Source organism: Sturnus vulgaris, chromosome 10, assembly GCF_052056855.1.
Source record: "Sturnus vulgaris isolate bStuVul1 chromosome 10, bStuVul1.hap1, whole genome shotgun sequence".
In the NCBI taxonomy this organism is placed as follows: domain Eukaryota; kingdom Metazoa; phylum Chordata; class Aves; order Passeriformes; family Sturnidae; genus Sturnus; species Sturnus vulgaris.
Genome location: NC_142252.1, coordinates 1,175,215 through 1,192,491, shown reverse-complemented (window position 1 = coordinate 1,192,491; position 17,277 = coordinate 1,175,215). Strand labels below are relative to the sequence as shown.

Sequence of the window (17,277 nt, the reverse complement as noted above, 5' to 3'; positions counted from 1 at the left end):
ATTCCCTATCAAGGGTTATCTAACTCACTTTAAGAGGAGGGTTAAAAGCAACAGGTGTTTTGACTAAACTTTACAGCTTGTATTTGAAGATTGGGTTAATCAACTTCAGCCTTTGGCCTAGTCAGAGAGGGTGCTGTCCTACTCTTCAAGGCACTTCAGAAAGCAAACAAAAAAGGGGGTGTTTTTAAAATGACAGATTTTAGATTTCACTGTAACCTAATAAACAATGAATCAACTTTTCTTGTCATATACTGACTACTGAGAAAAGATTTCCTCAAGTTCTAAAATGCAATTAAAGCACATTATGCCCCTATCTATAAGCTATAACCTCACTAAAAACTTGATCGTTAGAACTTGGATGCAGGTCCCTCAGAAATACAAATCAGTGCCCTAGACCAGAGATGTGGCACTTCCCACATCATGAGGCCCTTACACCACACCTCAAATAGTGAGATGGAGAATCTTGCAATTCACACTGAGTTAATGTCAAATGTCAGTTATAGAAGCCAAATCTATTTGGATGAAGTTTTTCCCAGCCACATGTTGAATTACAGTACAATGAATTAGTACAATGAATTGCATAGGGTGCCTATTAACAAAATATGCTTCAAAATTGCACTGAGCCCATCCAAGCACAGCCACTGCCACTGAAGTGAATGTATTCCATTGTTTCCAGTTTGGGATGCCATGGAAATCCTGTAGTATCAGTCCACTACAATCAAACTGAAACAATAGGAGAACACCTAGTATGGTAATTGTAATTAATTAATAACTATTAGTAATGGCGTTGCTATTGTTAATATTGGCATGCCCGTATCTGCTGCTGGAAGACATTACAGTGTGAGAGCTGGGACACCTCTAGAGAAGATGGAATTGTTGTGGAGCTCTGTTTTCGAACGTGCTCCTGCAGTGCAGCAAGGGGTGTGTGAGAACACTGTGCAGAGCTCACTGGAGAACTCTTTGTTCTCCCTTCAGTTCTACTTCTCTGACTTTGGAGAAACCAGTTATTAAAAAGGAAGGTAGGGAATGTTCTTAAGTGAGTCATGTTTGTTCTGTGACTGTCAGATTGCATCCATAACTGGTTCAGTAGCTCCATTCAGCTGGTGAGGTCATTCCCATGCAGCACATGACACAGAGAGCCTTTGTACAGCTGCAGGCAACATGCTTCACGTTGGATCGTGACTTTGGAGATCAACAGGTATTTCTCCTGTTGATGCAGAGTTTTCTGATGCCTGCAAGAGCACAGGACAGGCCTAAAACACACAAGAAACTCACAGCCTTTCATTTGAAGACCAAGGTGCATTTATATTTTATACTTGTTTTTAAACAAGACTTGAACGATTCCATTAATGACAAACAAGGCAATGTGATCAGTCAGCCTCAGCAATGCCAAAACAGAGAATGTCAATGTGTAGGAAGCAGCCCTGGAAGCATCAGGATAATGCAAAGCTGGCTTAGGCAAAGTGTGCAACTTTTGTAGCTAAACACAAATAATCTGATTACTTTTTTTCCATAGAGAAAGGTTGGAATTTAAGAGTTAATGAACGTACTTGAGAAGTAATAGCTATTGTAGACAAGAGGGAGAACAATATTTCGTTCAGGACCATGAAACAGAGAACAGGTGGGATGAAACAGAGAGGAAGAATGAGACAATGACAAACCCAGAAAGAAAAATGCAGTTAAGTTTGAAAACACTTGAGAAGTTCAAAGCCTCGGCAAAAAAACTGATATACAAGAGATGAAAAAGAGTTCTGAAAAACTATTAAAAGGAATGCCAGTTACAGCAGAATGGCTAACCCAAGGGGTGGACAGTGCAGTCTAATCCCATACAGACAAATTGTGACCAAATTTATTTGGCTCTCAAGATTGAGTCTGACCCTCTCAGCCTATGTTGGCATCATTTGTGAAATAAATTCACTAGAGCAGTGAGCAGTGACTGACAGTGCCCCTGCTGTCACAGTGCAGTGCTGCCTGCACCGACTGCCCCTGTTTGACATTGCCAGGCTGGGCACCATGGGGTGGTCGTGGCTCTGCTCTCTGGATGCCTCCTGGCACCAGCAGAGTCACTTCAGGGAGCTGCAGCAGGCAGGTGGCTGCACTGCTGGACAGCTGAAACCGAAAAACATAGGGCTTTTTGTTCTCTGGGAATTTTCCAAAAGAAAAAACTTTCCATTTTATTTTAAAATCCACATTTTAAAAGAAACATTTCTTTTTAAATATGTACTTATTTATCTGTGAGAAAAGAAAGTTTAAAAGACAATCTGCTTTCTGGCATTGCAGATACATAGTGATGTGCCCAACCTTGTCAGTGTATTTTGAGGGGTTGAGGTGGTTCTGCAAATCTCTAAAGAAAGCTCCCAGAGGTTGTGCTGAGGACTGCAAAGAGAAAACAATCAGGAGTAGAAATTGCTAGTTTGAGTGGATTGAATTTTGACTCCTCACTTATGTCTGGGCCAAGAGGTCCTTTCTAATGATTATGTGCCTTTTGCTTCCTCTCTTTTCCAGGCTCACACCATGATGTGTTGTACAAGGCTGAAGAATAGTTCAGACTGCACTTAAATGTGTATTAATGATCTGCCCAAAGGCCATTTTTAATCAAGTCCGGACACAGGAATACCATGTGTTAATGGCATCAGAAGACACTTCAATATCCTAGATGAGAGCTGATAAATCTACATATAGGCAAGGGAAGCCCACAATGGGCACAGCACCAGTGCTTATAGAGCCAAGCTCTCCATCCAGTTTCAAATTCTAGGCTCAGCTGAAGAAGATGTGGGCTGGCTCTTTGTCTGTGGTAAAGACAGACCTTGAGGATACTTGTGCCTACAGCTGTCCAAAGATGCCTTTCCTCCTTAACAAAGCCTTTTTTTTCCATCTAGCTGCCAGCCCTAGGCATCCCAAAATAATAGTATTTTCAACAGGCATTCAAAGAGAACAGAGATGCCTGAGTAGTCAAGAAATGCCTCAGCTGGTGAGTGCAGTATGGAAATTTTACTTTTGGTATATAAAACCTCTGGGGGGAGAAAAAGTCACACAAACTGTGAGACTTTGGAGTAAAACTAAAGACTGAAGTGAAACTGTTAGGTCATTGATAGGCAATGCCTCAGGTCACCTGGCTGCCATCTGGCTGGGCACTGGATGTATCAATAGGATTTGTTTTGATGATAGAGGCAGGAGAATTTGGATCAAATTCGTTGCTGAGGATATTGCTTGCTATTGATTCTACAATGATAATTTTGTTGGTCCTAAACTGTAGAGGTAAGAAAATAGATTTAAAAACCCAGCAGGTGTAACAGGATGATTAGGATGACTGCCATGGGCATTGGAGGGTAAAAGGCAGTTGTGAGAAATTCTAGCTTGGTAGTAAGATATTTCAGGTTTCTTCAACACAGACACCAAAATATTTGTGCCACCATGTACAGCATTTGGCAAACCTTTACTTGGAGCAGAGAACTGAGAACTGCAATGGTCAGAAGAGATGGAACTGGCAAATGTGCATGGATGGACTGTCAGGATGCCTAAGGAGGACATGGGCAGTCAAACTGAAGAAAAACAGCCAACAGAAGAGTAACAACTATACATAGTGTCCAGATTGTAAGCAGAGCAATAAAAAGAGGTTTTGAGCCAGCTCAGAAATGAAGCTCAGATCGAGCTTTCTAGAGGACTGAAGCACGCCAAAAGTGTGTGGTTATGAAATGATGCCTGATAAGCAAGTAAAAGGATGGCAAAACTAATCCAGACAGTTCCTGGTGATAAAACAATTGAACTTTGTCACTGGGACTTGTAGGTATCTTCAGAGTGAGACATTAAAAGGAAATTAAAGTATTCTTTGCCAAGGCAATGTGTGCCTTGTAATTACTGGTTTACATTCCCAGATCCTCAATCACTATTAACCCCAGTGTTCCTTGGGCATGATCGTCTCAGATGCTTCATTTCTGCATCCTATTCAAAACTGACCTGACTCACTGGACAGTCTGATCTGAGAAAAGGAATTCCTCCTTGTCTCCCTGATTGTTTGACTCAGACTAGTGAGAAGTTTTGGTTTTCTCTTTTCTGTACCTTTGTTGGATCATTAGAAAGGAAGTTTAACAAAACCTGGATTGGTGCAGGGCTGTATAGTGCTGGCAACACCTCTGATCTAGGCAGCTTTTTCAGTGCACTCTCTATACGGATTACTACAGATTATATCACAGGAGCATGCCCTGGATGGTGTTTGGGGAGCCTTTCCTGCTCCTGCTGTAACTGGACTGTGGAGCAGGTGTTTTCTAGGCTGAGTAAGGGAAAGTGTAAATAACTTGATGTTGTATTGTACATTTTCTAGCAAAAAGAACAACCTGCTAGCCATTAGATAAGTACTAGAAGTCAAATTATCAAACCCACTGACTACATTCTACAGAGTAAATCTGCGTTCTGGCCAACAGGATGTAGAAATACCAGGCTTGACTTGCCTTTATAAAGCAGTCAGCCAACAGCTGTTAAATTCTAATTACACTGTTTAGATCATAAGGGAGGAGACAAGGATATCATTTCTGCAGAATCGTTCTAAATATTGCCTTAAAAGCGCAATAACTCAGTGCCAGGAATTTCCCCCAGTAAAATGTACTGTTTATGGTTACCATGGCGTGGCAAGAGCTCTTGATGATAGCTGCCCAACCACAGGCAGTGCTACAAGGTTATGTTCCCTTAGATTAGAAACTCCTGGGAAAGCAAAAAATAGCTGCCTTGGCTCTGCAGTAGTGACCACTGCCTTGCTCTCTTTCATATGGAACTCGAGCAGTTTACCAGCTTTTCTTCTCAGACTGCAGTTTTGACGTCTTTAGTCATGTGAGACATTTTTTTTAAAGTTTTAAAACTGTCAGGAACACTTACAAGCACTCATTCATTCACTTACCTTACAAAGCAAGGAGTACAGGCGGTCACTTCAAGGATTGTTTTGTCTTTGAACTGTCTTGTATTGACTTTCCAAAGCATCTGCATGTCCCAAGAACTCCTCACCCCACATAATAATCATCATCATCATCCTTATCCTCCTTAGGAAGCAGTTCTGTCTGTTTCCTGAACTGCCATGAATTATGCAAATCTATCTGACCAGAATGAAAGATTTTTCATATAATCCTCCTGATTCTTCCATATCCATCTAAATATTTCCAAAATTTTAGACATAACTTCATTTTCACTTGGTTTTATCATTTGCTAGAAAATTCTGTGTAAGATCAAAAGTCAGAAATTGGGATTTTTTTCCAATAAAACTGAGTTAATTACACAACCTTGCTTTAAGAGTGTAGTGGAGCATCAGCCCATTGTGCTCTCTTAATAAGCCTCACCTCGGCTTTGATCAGTTCCTGTGTTCTTTAATATCATGTTCACATGCAGCAGTCAACATAATTCACTCTCTCACTTCATCCTTATTTGCTATTTCACATAGACCAGAATGTGCAATGTATGAAATCAGTGATTGCTTTGTCTCCTTTTAGACTCAAAAGTGTCCCCAGTTGGTTGCCAGGTACACTGGGTTACCAAGGACAAATCTATAGTTTTGCTAATAAAGAACCTTCATTTAAAAAGGCATCTTGACATTACCTGGATTTGGGGTGGGGAGAGACAATAATGTGCCTTTTATGTGTTCTGAGATAGTTTGCAACAAAATTAGAGAAGTTGTTGAATAATACCCCAATGCATTGAAGGTGTGGAGCTACCTGGGAGTTACTGTGATGCTTATGCAATTTAAAATTCAGCTGTAGGCACTAGGAAGGGGAGAAAAGCGGCTTCCAACCCTTGTCCCTTCAAAGGGCTTAATTGCTCATTAGGAATAACCATGGCAACAGTTGCCCCTTTAATCCATCACACAAGTGGCAGCACCAGCTGCTTCAAGTTAAGGCAGGAGAGGCCCCTGCAATAGAGCCTGTATTCCCCTCGCTGAAAATCCTTCTTTCTTCTTCTAAAATCTGCCCAATGTACACCAAATTGGTGAACTATCAGTGTTTCATAGCATTGAGTTCCCCAAGTTCACCATGCCCCATTAACAGGAAAACACATGTTAACCATTAAGAGAATTGAGGATCTGGTCAAATGCACTAAATACATTTTCTCATCTGCTCCTATTCACCATTTGTTAATTTTTGTATATTTTTGTACAGGGTTCATTACTGTTTATACAACAGAAGTGCTTTTTTTTCCTTTTCTATTACACTGAACATGTAAAAACTCAGTGTGAATTAGAAAATCTTCATTTCTAGAAGTCTCTAGTACCTAACACAGAGAGAGAATGAACGCTGAAGCTGTTTAACTGTCCTTAAACTGTGTGTATTTGGAACAGAATGATACAAACTCGGACTTCTTAAAACAAGATTTATTGGCACAAACATACATGTTACAAATGTCTACGATATTCTTGGAAAATATGTTCACCACTTCAAAAAAATCACTGTTCACAGAAAAGTACAGTAATATCAAACTTTGTAAGTCATCACAATTTCAGCTTCAAAATACATGCATTTTATCATTTATAAATGAAATTCCACTGACCTCCAGGTAAAGCACTTTAAGAAATGTCCTGGTCTCCACATTATTTTTTCCTCTCCAGATAGTTCCAATAAGGTGCAAATGGATTGTTTTCTGTAGAGGCACAAATCACAGCTCCTCGCTCAGTACAGCTGAGTCTATGAGGTGAGAGATGCTGTTTCCAGCACAGACTTTCAGGTCCTTTCTGAGTGTGTTACTACGGAGCTTAACACCACTGTGTGGCCTTTCAAAGAATGCAATTAGAGATTTGGTCTGGAGTTTGGGCTTTTAAAAGGGCAACTGAAAACTTATTTCTGATTATTCCCATTACAGGAAGTAAAGCTTGAAGAATTACAAGGAAAGAGGTAGAAGAAAGGTTTTTATTTTGCACTGCCATTCCATCAGGATACTTGTGAGGAGAAGGAGTAATCTCAGTAAATCCTCTTCTTTCTTTGGTGCCTGTTTAGTAACTTAGTAGCCAGTCAAGATTTTGTCACTGACCTCAGACAATATAGAACAAGACTTCAGCAGATGTCCTGAATCTGATTCTATGCCTATTCCAGTTTCAGTGTCAGAGAATCAGGCTTCACACACACACACACAGGGGAGAGAATGCACTGATGTCTTCAGACATGATCACATCTGCCTTAGTCCAATGGCAACAAGAAAAAGAAGATTTCTTGATGTCAGTGGAAGTTCTCTGAAAAAATGGGGGGTTGCACTTAGTTCCACTAGGTCTGAATTTGATTCAAATCAGATCAGTGCACAACAGAACAAAAAGGCAACACCATAAACCACATGCACTTAGAAAGGTGTTTCCTGCACTTTTATCAGCCTTGGTAGGGCATTGAACATACCCAATGACAGAATTTGTTGTAGAGCCATGGGCCTTGGAGATTTTTAAGCCTCATCAAGACAAAACCCATGCAACCTGCTCCAACCTCAAAGGCAGCCCTGCTTCAAGCAGGACATCAGACCAGGCAGCCCCAGCCGTCCTTTTCTCCCTAATTCTTTTATCATTCAAAGGAAAGGATTTTCCTCTTCTGAATTAAAACATGGCACAGATCCCGTGCCAGGCCTGGATCTAGCAAGGAACAAATGAGGGAGTTTTTGTTCTGTTAAACAGAAAATAGAAATTCCCTGTATGTTTAGGCATACGTTGAAGTCACTTCCAGAGCAGGGCGTGCCTTGCTCCTCACTGCAGGCTGAGTGAGAGATATTACAGAGCTGAATTGATCACACAAACACCTCCAGAGGCTGCTCTTCTGTGTGAAGACTCAAGCACAAGTCATTAAGGAAAATACTAATTAGCTGGCTGTGAACTCATTTCCTGCAATGAGCATAACAAGTTTGTAATGAGAGTTCATATATTGCCACTTAGAGGACTTTTTATGCTGCAAAACAAACTAAAGGTTGCTCACAGTAGATAGTGGCTGTTTCATCCCTTTCACACTTGGAAGGAGAGCATCTCACCCAAATGGCAAATGCCTGTCTACATATATAAGCACTTCCCTTGGAAAGGGGAAGGGAAAAAGAATAGGAGTTGTCAAATAAAACTTTAACCTCTAGACAGTTGGTGCTTCCCCCTCAGAATGTATTTTTGCAACAGACAAAGCATGTTTTTAAGTCCCGCTCTTGAGTAGGAGGTGCTAATTTCTAATCTCTCAGTGATGCTGATAAACCTAATGTGAGCAATATTTTACCACGTTTGTCGTTGGGGGAGGGAGGATGTTTCATTTACAAAAATAATGATGTTTTTCATGACAAGTAGTGGGCTATCTAACATTTTATTGTGCAGACCTGTGAATGTGTCATAACAATATTGGCATTTTATTGTCTGGGGAAAAAAGTAGATGGAACATAGATTGAAGTTAGCTTTTCTAATGAGAAAAAATATTCTTTCGTCTATTAAGCTTTGGGAACTAATTATTTGACTATTTTTATAGCTGCTAATTGCTTAAATAAACATAAATATGTAACAGTTAAACTTTATACCCATGGTCTTTATCATAACATTTCTACTTTTAATCAGAATATTTCTTCCCTTTGGGTTTCATGAAAGGCTGAACTTGCATTATTTAGTAGCTTGCTAGTGGCATGGTGGTCACACTGATCACTGAATTTTCGGTTCCAGCCAAGATTACTTTCATTAAAAAAGAAATTTTAGCAAACTTTCAGATCAATACTATAAATATTAATAGCTAAACTTCTGGAAAAAAATGCATTGTGCATCTATGAATTTGTAGGTCCATTATATGCATTATCTCAATCCTTCATCTTACAAGGAAAATAATTGCAGCTCCCATTATTTAGTTTTACTTTAAACAAACCTGAAATGTATCAGGGGGAGAAACTGATATAATTCTTTTAAACTTCTCCTCACAAAAAGCTCAGACCACCACCATATGTTCACATATATATGACAGGAATGTAATGGATGCAACAAAGGGGTTTTTTATCCTCACCTTAGACCATTTACAGGTGGACAAGCACAGGTACTGGAGTGGATCAAGAGTAACCAAAACAACCATGCTGTGCCAAAAAGATTCCATTACCAAACCCAAACTGCTCTAGGACAAAGTGGGCATTCAGGCTGGATCTTTACTGCCCCAGGTGCTCTGAAATTCTGATCAGACTGAAGGTCTTGCCCACTGCTGCAGCTGCCAGCAGCCCCAGGTCTTGGGCTACAATACCCCAAATGGTGCTGTCTGCACCACCCTGCCTGCATAGATCTCCTGCATTGTCCAGGAAAAAACCCTGCCATCTGTCATAGGTCATCCTAAGTATTTGAATTCAATAGACAAGCACTGCTTAATTTTAACATAAAAGGGGGGCTCTTAGGTAGAGCCACTTATTAAAAGGAGTTTACTGAATGTGAGCAGTATTTCTCTTGGACCACTTCCCAGTTTAAGACATTGAGATTGCTACAACGTCCTTATTTGCAGTTTCCTCTATTTCCAACAAAATTAATGAAATTACTGCTACAAGAATTGTTAAATAAATTTAATTAAACTTCCAATGTTACAATTTAAGGTAGCATAGCAAAAATGGTGTTGTTTGGCCTTCTTTTGTATCAAATAATTTTGAACCAAATGAAGAGGCAGGAGCCACGTTGTGCCTCAGGTGGTGTTGACCAGAGAGTGGAGGTTTGAGGAGAGCTGGGCACAGTGAGGAGGAGGTTCTGCTTCAGCCAAGGCCCACCTGAGCTCTGGCTGAGGGCAGCACTGGCTGTGGCAGAAGGCAGGGAGTCAACCCAGAGGGCAGAACAGCCCCAATATTCTGTATTCCAAATACTCTACACTCCAAAACCACAGCAGCTTTCTAAGAGAACAGAAAGAGGCTTGAAGAACAATGGATAAGCCAGACACTGTGAGAAGAGCTAAAGAATGGAGGTTTTCTTCATAATTGTCTTTGTTGTTCTCTATGATATTTTCTCTTTGAGAATGAGTACTTTGCCCTTTCAAACTTCTAGTAGATGGCTCCTTTGGTTGAATAGAGTGTTACGTGCAAACCACGAGGCTGCATTCATGTTTGAAAGCGGTGCAGGTGCTGGTTTTTGCTTTAGCAGATGTGATACACTCATGACAGAATGAGGTTACTGCAGGAGTGACTCATTGTTGAATAATCAAGTGTTTACTCCACCAAAACTGCATGTAACCAGACTGCCACAGTTTTCCTGCTTTATTCTAAGATGTAGCTTTTAAATGTCAGTGCACCAGGAAGAAAGGTAAACTCCTTGGGTGGCTCAGATCTCTTTTTATGCATGGGTTTAAAGGCAGAGAGTCTTACAGTTCTCAATGGAGAAGAAAAACTACTGAGCACATCAATTGAGACATTAATCAGCTGAGGAGGGGAAATTACCTGAAGAGGAAAACAAAATCCTTTCCTGAAGGATTTCTGAAGTAGACCAGATGGAGAAAGAACAACTGGTGTGAGGTTCTGGTTTGGTTTTTCCATACATCCCAATCTAGTATCCCTCCTGACAATAATGTTACCGTTTGAGTAACCTTCAGCCAATAATTTCTCTACAATTCACTTTCTTCAAACTACTTTCTTCAGTCTTTTAATTTTGCTTTTAAAAAATTAATTTGAGGGTGCTTGTGCTTTCTCTGGCTCAAATGTATCTTGTCTAGCAACAGGGACCTAAATCAGGTGAGGAAGAACTGGCTGGAAGAACATCTCAGTCTTCTGACGAGATCGAGGGCCCAAAGGTTATGATCTGTTACAGGTTTAAAGTTCAGGTCAGGATCCAAATCCAGATCAAAGAGACTTTGAGGCCTTTCTCTAATAGTCCCTGTGTACATTGGGAGGGAGCCCAGTGCCTTATATGGCTGCTGGTTCAGCTCTCTTCCCTGTTTAAAGGGCAGGAGAAGCAGGGCTGAGATGTAAATCCTGGATCATACCCAAGTGCTCTCTCAGGTTATTTGTGAAGGTCTCCCACTAACATGCAATTAAGGTGCTCTCTTAAAAAAAAAAATGCATCATGCATATTCCCTCTGTGTGGATAATCTCCCACAGAATAGAGAAAATTCACTCTGAAAAAGCATGGCAGAGTTGAGTTCGAGCTTCTAAAAGTTCCTGAAGTTTGAGTCTCCCATGGTCGATGTCCTTCTGAGAAGCAGACATCTCCATTTTGCAGGTATGCTCTAATATCCATGTCAAGAACTTCCTCTTAAGAGCTAAATCCATTGTATTCAAACAAGAAGTAGTCCAGCTGCTCATAAAATTTAAGTTAGGTGAAGCCCTGTCAGAGGTGTAGTGACAGAAACCAGTAGAATTCTAAAAGGCCTTGCTACTCAGACAAAAGCACAGCAGCTTGAGGTTGTTCTAATTCACTCCTTGCACAGTCAATAATGTCCTGCTCTTCCATTACTGAGTGTTTAATCACTTCTTGCAGATCACTATATAAAAAGAAAAAAGCCAAATATTTTACTTGCCTAAACTGTTCTCAGGGTGAACATCGTGCAGGTTCCAACTCAATGAAGGTTCCAGCTTTAGAAATCCAACTGACTACATTTCTAAATCACCCCTTGTCTTACAGACCCTAGGTTACATTGAGCATCTTTATCAGATTCTCCCTCCTCCTAAAAGTATTGGATTAGGTTTGACTCTGCTGGATTGACTGTGCTGTTATGTAATGCTGTCGAGTGAAAATCAGGTCAAGTACCTTGTTAGGGCTTCCACTCTAAGTTTTCCTGCCAAGTTCTGTGCAACACAGTTTTTGGGTTTAAAGCCACATCTGTGTTACTACAACATGAGCTAAATTTGAGAGAAAATGTAACACCCAAGCAGGACCTCAGTAGCCTGATGGTAGTGGGTGCAAGCAACACTTGTTCAAGCTCAGAAGCTGATGTGGGATCATTGATAAGATCATTGAGAAGCCAAGCAGGGCTCTGACCAGCTGTTAACCCCTTCCTTTCAGCTATGCTGTGTGTGAAGGGCATCTCCTGCTGCACAGCCTCTGGGATGTACAGCTGTGCTCCAGAAAGCAGAGGGGGAGCTTCTTATAAGGATGGAATATGCAGATCTCAGACAAAGTCTGATTCTGGATAAAGCCATCCAAAGCACTGCTTCCAGCCAGAAGAGGCTGCAGTTTGGGCCCCAAGGTGGCAGTCAGAAAGCAATGGCCTTGGAGTCCTCTGAGGGTTTGCCAGGGGGTCACTAAAAGGAAGCCCTTGTGTGATGTTACACCTGCCCAAGGGAAGAGCCAAGGCAGTATTACACGTGGGGCAGAGCAGGAGCTGAAATGCTCATCCGTGGGGACCCAACAAGAATGACTTCACCTTTCCATGGAAAATTTACAGGCAGGCAGTTGGAACTGCATGGACATTTCAAATGTAGAAGCAGCAAGTGGAAAGCAATCAATCCTGGTCCCAAGACAAGTAAGATCCCCAGCTGTGAGTATACAGACTGTGCTCTGCAGCAGCCTGCACGTATGTGATGCTGTTGTGCAATCTGGAACCCTGAACAGTCCTGTGGTACCATATTCTCCTTGCTGAAGGTTTAACCCTCTGCAAGAGCAGCTGAGCTCCAGGTCTGTGCCCCAGGGAAAGACACACTCGTTCCTGCTTCCTGGGCTGAATTAGAAAAGTTACATGGTTTATCTCACCAATTACAACCAACCACCACAGCACAAGTAAAAGCAAACATTGAACGTTCACGAGCACACTGTGGGCAAACAACTTTGAAAAGTTAAACACATGAATTTGCCATATTTCATTACCACACAGAAGGAAATAATCTCTTCACAAACATTCTACAACCCACTAGAAGGCAGGTTTCTTTACTCCTCCTTGCAAATTCTCACTTCTATTTAGCAGTCATCCCCATTAGTTACAGTTTTGAGAGAGAAGGGGTCCACATTCCACAAAGTGCAGTTTCTATTCTCCACTCTCACCTAAAGGTATTATTTGATTATTAACTTGTTGAACTACATTAGCTGGGAGGATGTGAGCTTTGCATCCTCGTAGCACTTCCACTGCAGTTTCACTTGGGAGCTTTGTGTGTTTGTAGCTAGAGGATTCAAACTCTTTAATGTGTATTTGCAGTCCTATCAGCTGAGTATCAGTTCAGCCTCCCAGAGGAGAAGGAACATCTGCATTAAGGCTCAGTATCAGCATTTCACCTTCCTGATTGCACCAGCTCCAGCAAAAGCTATCTTCATCTCATGAGTGCTCAGTAGAGAAGCCCTGTGAGAACACCACGCTCCACAGGGTGTGGGTGGCAAGGTCTCACTCTTAGCAGATAATTCCTTCATATCAGCTGTCCAGTTATCTTAGCAGTTTAAAAAGGCTCCTGAAGTTGGATGGCTCATTCCTGTACCAGTGCAAGCTCATTTACACACAGCCCTCGTCTGTGTCACCTCATGGAGTCAGCCTTGCATCACTGCTGGGATTTTTGTCCAGCCCATGAGGATTTCAGAATTATTTGTGTTCTCACCCAGCTGAAGGACTGAAGTGATCAGGGCAAACCAGGGAGTATCACATCAGTAACTTTGAATATTCTGCTTCATTAAGACTGGGGCCACTTCTGACTTAATGATATGAAATAGTACACGTGACTGTGAAGTGATGAATCTTTAGGGAAAAATGCAACTGGAACCTTTCAATTGATCATCACTTATTCTCTCTACAAAATTCTACTTCAGCACAATTTATATATAGATTCACAGCAACAAACTGGACAGGCTCTCCATTTTTTTAATCTAAAACCCTGTCAAGAGAGATATGCCACAGTGGGAATATTTACACTACTATTATCACTGTTTCTATTCCCTAATTAAATTGCAGACAAAAAACCCCAACCCATCAAATTAATATTTTTGTTTAATTCTATGAATTCTTTTTAGAAATTCTGAAGGAGTTATCCTAAGAAGAGCCTTTTCTGAATTTCCTGGCTCAAAATTTGATTAATTCATTTTTAGTTTGGTTAAGGATGATTAAACTATTCACTGCTTTAAAAAGAAAGAAACAAATTCACAAGAGCATACAAGAACTTTCTCTCAAGCTATAACATATAATTTCTTTTAATTACATCAAATGCTAGTTTAAATTAATTAAGTGTAATTGGTATCTCAGCTGAGCACTTTACAAAGATGACACTATAGTTTATGAACTATCCACATGCACAAATTAAAATATATATTTTTAAATCCTATTAACACCACTACTTTGAACAGTGTTTCTGTTCCTTCCTCTTCTCCAGGAAAGCTTTGCTGGGCACCCTTCCCTTTCTCAGCCTCTCCTCACTGTTCCCCCCTCCCTTCTTCCTGATTTTTGAACGATCCTGGCAGTGGGGACCATTTCTGCAAACTGCTGCAGAGGCAGCTTCCTCCAGCAGAGCTGGGCAGCCACAGACATCACCAACGCTGCTCATGGGCTTTAAGTCAGGGCCTAATTTTTGGGGATTGGCGTTCAAGAGATGTCCCATGAAACCTGACAAACCTTGATTTTTCAGACACTGTACCTGAGTCATTTGTGATGCTTGCATTACCACTTCTGCATTTCCCTTGGCTTTTTCAGGACTGTGCTAGCTAATGCTTTTTGGCTGACATACCATTTTTTTTCTTTCTGGCTTTCATATTGAGGCCATCTTGGTTATTCAGAACACCATGAGTGTTTTCTTATAAGGAAAAAAATTAAATTCATAAAACATGGCAAACCAGTCTTAATTTATTTTTCTGTGGACAATGTTTTTAGACTTGGATTCTACATCTAATCTCAAAAAAGTCTGTGTTTGTTGGCTAAATTAAAATATTATATCTTACAGGAGTACTTATAGGTATCACTGTCTTCAATGGGAGTAACAGATACATCTGGCAATGGATTTTGCCATCCAACTTTAGGAGCTCAGGTTGAGAATTTTGGTCCTAATGTTTGCTGCAACCTTAGATTTAGGTCCAATCCACCTGACAGTGTCCCTTTAAACAGGAGCTTCCCCACAGCTGCATTCTCTGATTCTGAGATGTTTTAGGATGCTTTTCATATACTACAGTTTCTGAAGGTCAGTGCGTACACATTTTAAGACACAGTGATTAGACAGTGTATGGAACTACTTGGCAGTATTTAGCTGGTACAGTTTCTTGTGGAAACAACAGAATTCCAAAATACACCACACTGAATGCTTATGGGTTATTACAAGCAAAAATCCCAAGACACCGGGAATTAAAAAGCGGAGTTCAACAAAGGAACACTGATATCGTCGGTTGATATGAACAAAGTTGTGCCAAGTCTTCCTTCTTTGCTTTTTCAAGTGGAGAAATAAACTGGGAAATGAAGCAGAAGGAAAGGAAAAAATATTAAAAAAAGACAAAACCCAGGAGTTATTACAGAGTAATGTTGTGCTTTATCTTAGAGAAGTGTGTGATGCCAGAGGACTGCAGACACCTTTAGCACACCTTAGCTGAAGGAGCCTGACATGTGTGGCACACAGTGCTCCTTTCTAGCAGACATGGGGATGCTCCTCCTGTGTCCAAAGGAATTTGGAGGGGAAACTGGAATAGAGAGCAGGGGAGACTGTGGCTCAAGAGGTAGAAAGGGCAAGGACTGGCAGTGATGTCTGTCCCCAGCCCCAGCAGCACCTGCAAAGCTGTGTGCTGTATTGCTCCCTCCAGCAGCTTGTGAGGAATGGCTCAGTTTGTCTGCATCCACAGCCACCCCTCGTGGAGGGGATGATCTTGTGGATCACACTCCAATCACAGACTGGAAAAGTCATGCAGGCCTTGTCTAACAGCACTTGGATGCTTAATGTCTATAGGATGTAAACATACACTTGAGAGCTACTGTAAATAAATGCAGCATTGATTGAAATACACAAGGTCCTTCCTGAAGCTGCAACCTTTAGGCACTTATCATACAAGAATCAAATAGACTGGAAAAATAATTTGAACAACAGGTACACTCCAATCTTACTGACCTGGTACTAGATTTCAATATGGTGAGCCATGGCCAGGGTCAAACAATGTGACACTCAAGTTTGTGATTAAATACCCTAAACTCAACCTAACCCCTGTCAAACCTGCACTGTCTTTTTCTTTTTTTAAACTTACGAGGACAGGCATTCAACATTTTAAACCAGGAGTGAAACAATGTTCTTACTTACATATGTTTCAGCCCAAACTTCAAGGGATGAGTTAGGAGCTATCTTGACCACTTTCTACTTTCTTGTTAAGACTCACATAATTCTCACTGAGGAATGTATACCCAGCAATCAGTTCAGTGGCTGCACATCTTCTTTTGCCTGGTTGCTGCACTAGACTGCAGAGCAAGGGCTGGTCTTCCTCCAGTCAATACAGTTAAATATCTAACCATTTCCCATTCTTGCTGTATCAGTGTTACGAAACCCTGGAATTATTCTGGGTCACTCTGGTGCCAGCATTCATAAGGCTAATAAACTGTCACATGTATCTCATTCCATTTAGTCATGTTTACAGGTGATCCTGTAAGGAGCAAGGGAGGAAAATGGAAACATGCTGGATATCAAGCATGTAACTTGAGAGCTGGGAATTAACTCACATCCACAACCTGGCCTTCTGGTGAATCTCTTCTGGGTTACTACCTGCATTGTGTATCTGAAGAAATCTCCCTTTTAGGAGTTAATGCCTTATTACAGTTATGTCACCTAACAGCTGTTGCTATCACAGGGTTACATAAATGAAATGTTCAGTTCCTGTCATTACAAGGTCCCTGAGCCCCAACCAGCACGACTGCTATTATTCATTCATAGCTAACTTCCCTGCAACAACTGCGTGGAATGAGATGATCTTTTGAGAAAATCAATCAGTGAGACTTCGGGACACCTTTTAACAACATTTGGGCATTCGAGGTGCAAAAGGATCTTCAGAAACACTGACATCTCAGATTCTAGCTGATATGGCAGAAACCAGGCACCTACACACTTTTAAAAAATTCATCAGATGCCTGTTTGCCTGTGTGCCTTCATCCTCTTTTTATAGGCATGAGGTATTTCAAGAATTTCTTAGTAGAAAACACCAGGACTGTGTCACTCATCATCATGAAAGGAAGATCTCTGAGACTGCATAAAATTTATTTAAAACATAAAAAGGGAGAGCGTTTAATCCTAGGGAAAGTTATGTAACATGCTAATGTAAAAAACATTAAATGTCAACAATTTCTGTCAATATGTGTCCAGGGAGTTTGCAGTAATTCTCACTATAAAAGCATAACACTAGAAGGGGAATTTCACTAATTAATCAGTTTAAATATTTTATATCCATTTTTATTGCTTTGGTTTTTAATGTATCAACCATTCTTAAGT

At 40.8% G+C, this 17,277-nt stretch overlaps 1 protein-coding gene across 1 annotated transcript in view; it reads right to left on the bottom strand.

Moving 5' to 3' along the window:
- Window positions 1-13,996: 13,996 nt before the first annotated feature.
- LOC106849606 (vesicle-associated membrane protein 2-like) overlaps window positions 13,997-17,277 on the bottom strand; it is a 43,434-nt gene continuing 40,153 nt past the window's right edge. Inside the window, exon 5 of the mRNA XM_088170507.1 lies at window positions 13,997-15,265. Coding sequence (XP_088026633.1) covers window positions 15,249-15,265 — 17 coding nt within the window. The 3' untranslated portion in view covers window positions 13,997-15,248. The remainder of the gene's footprint in view (window positions 15,266-17,277) is intronic.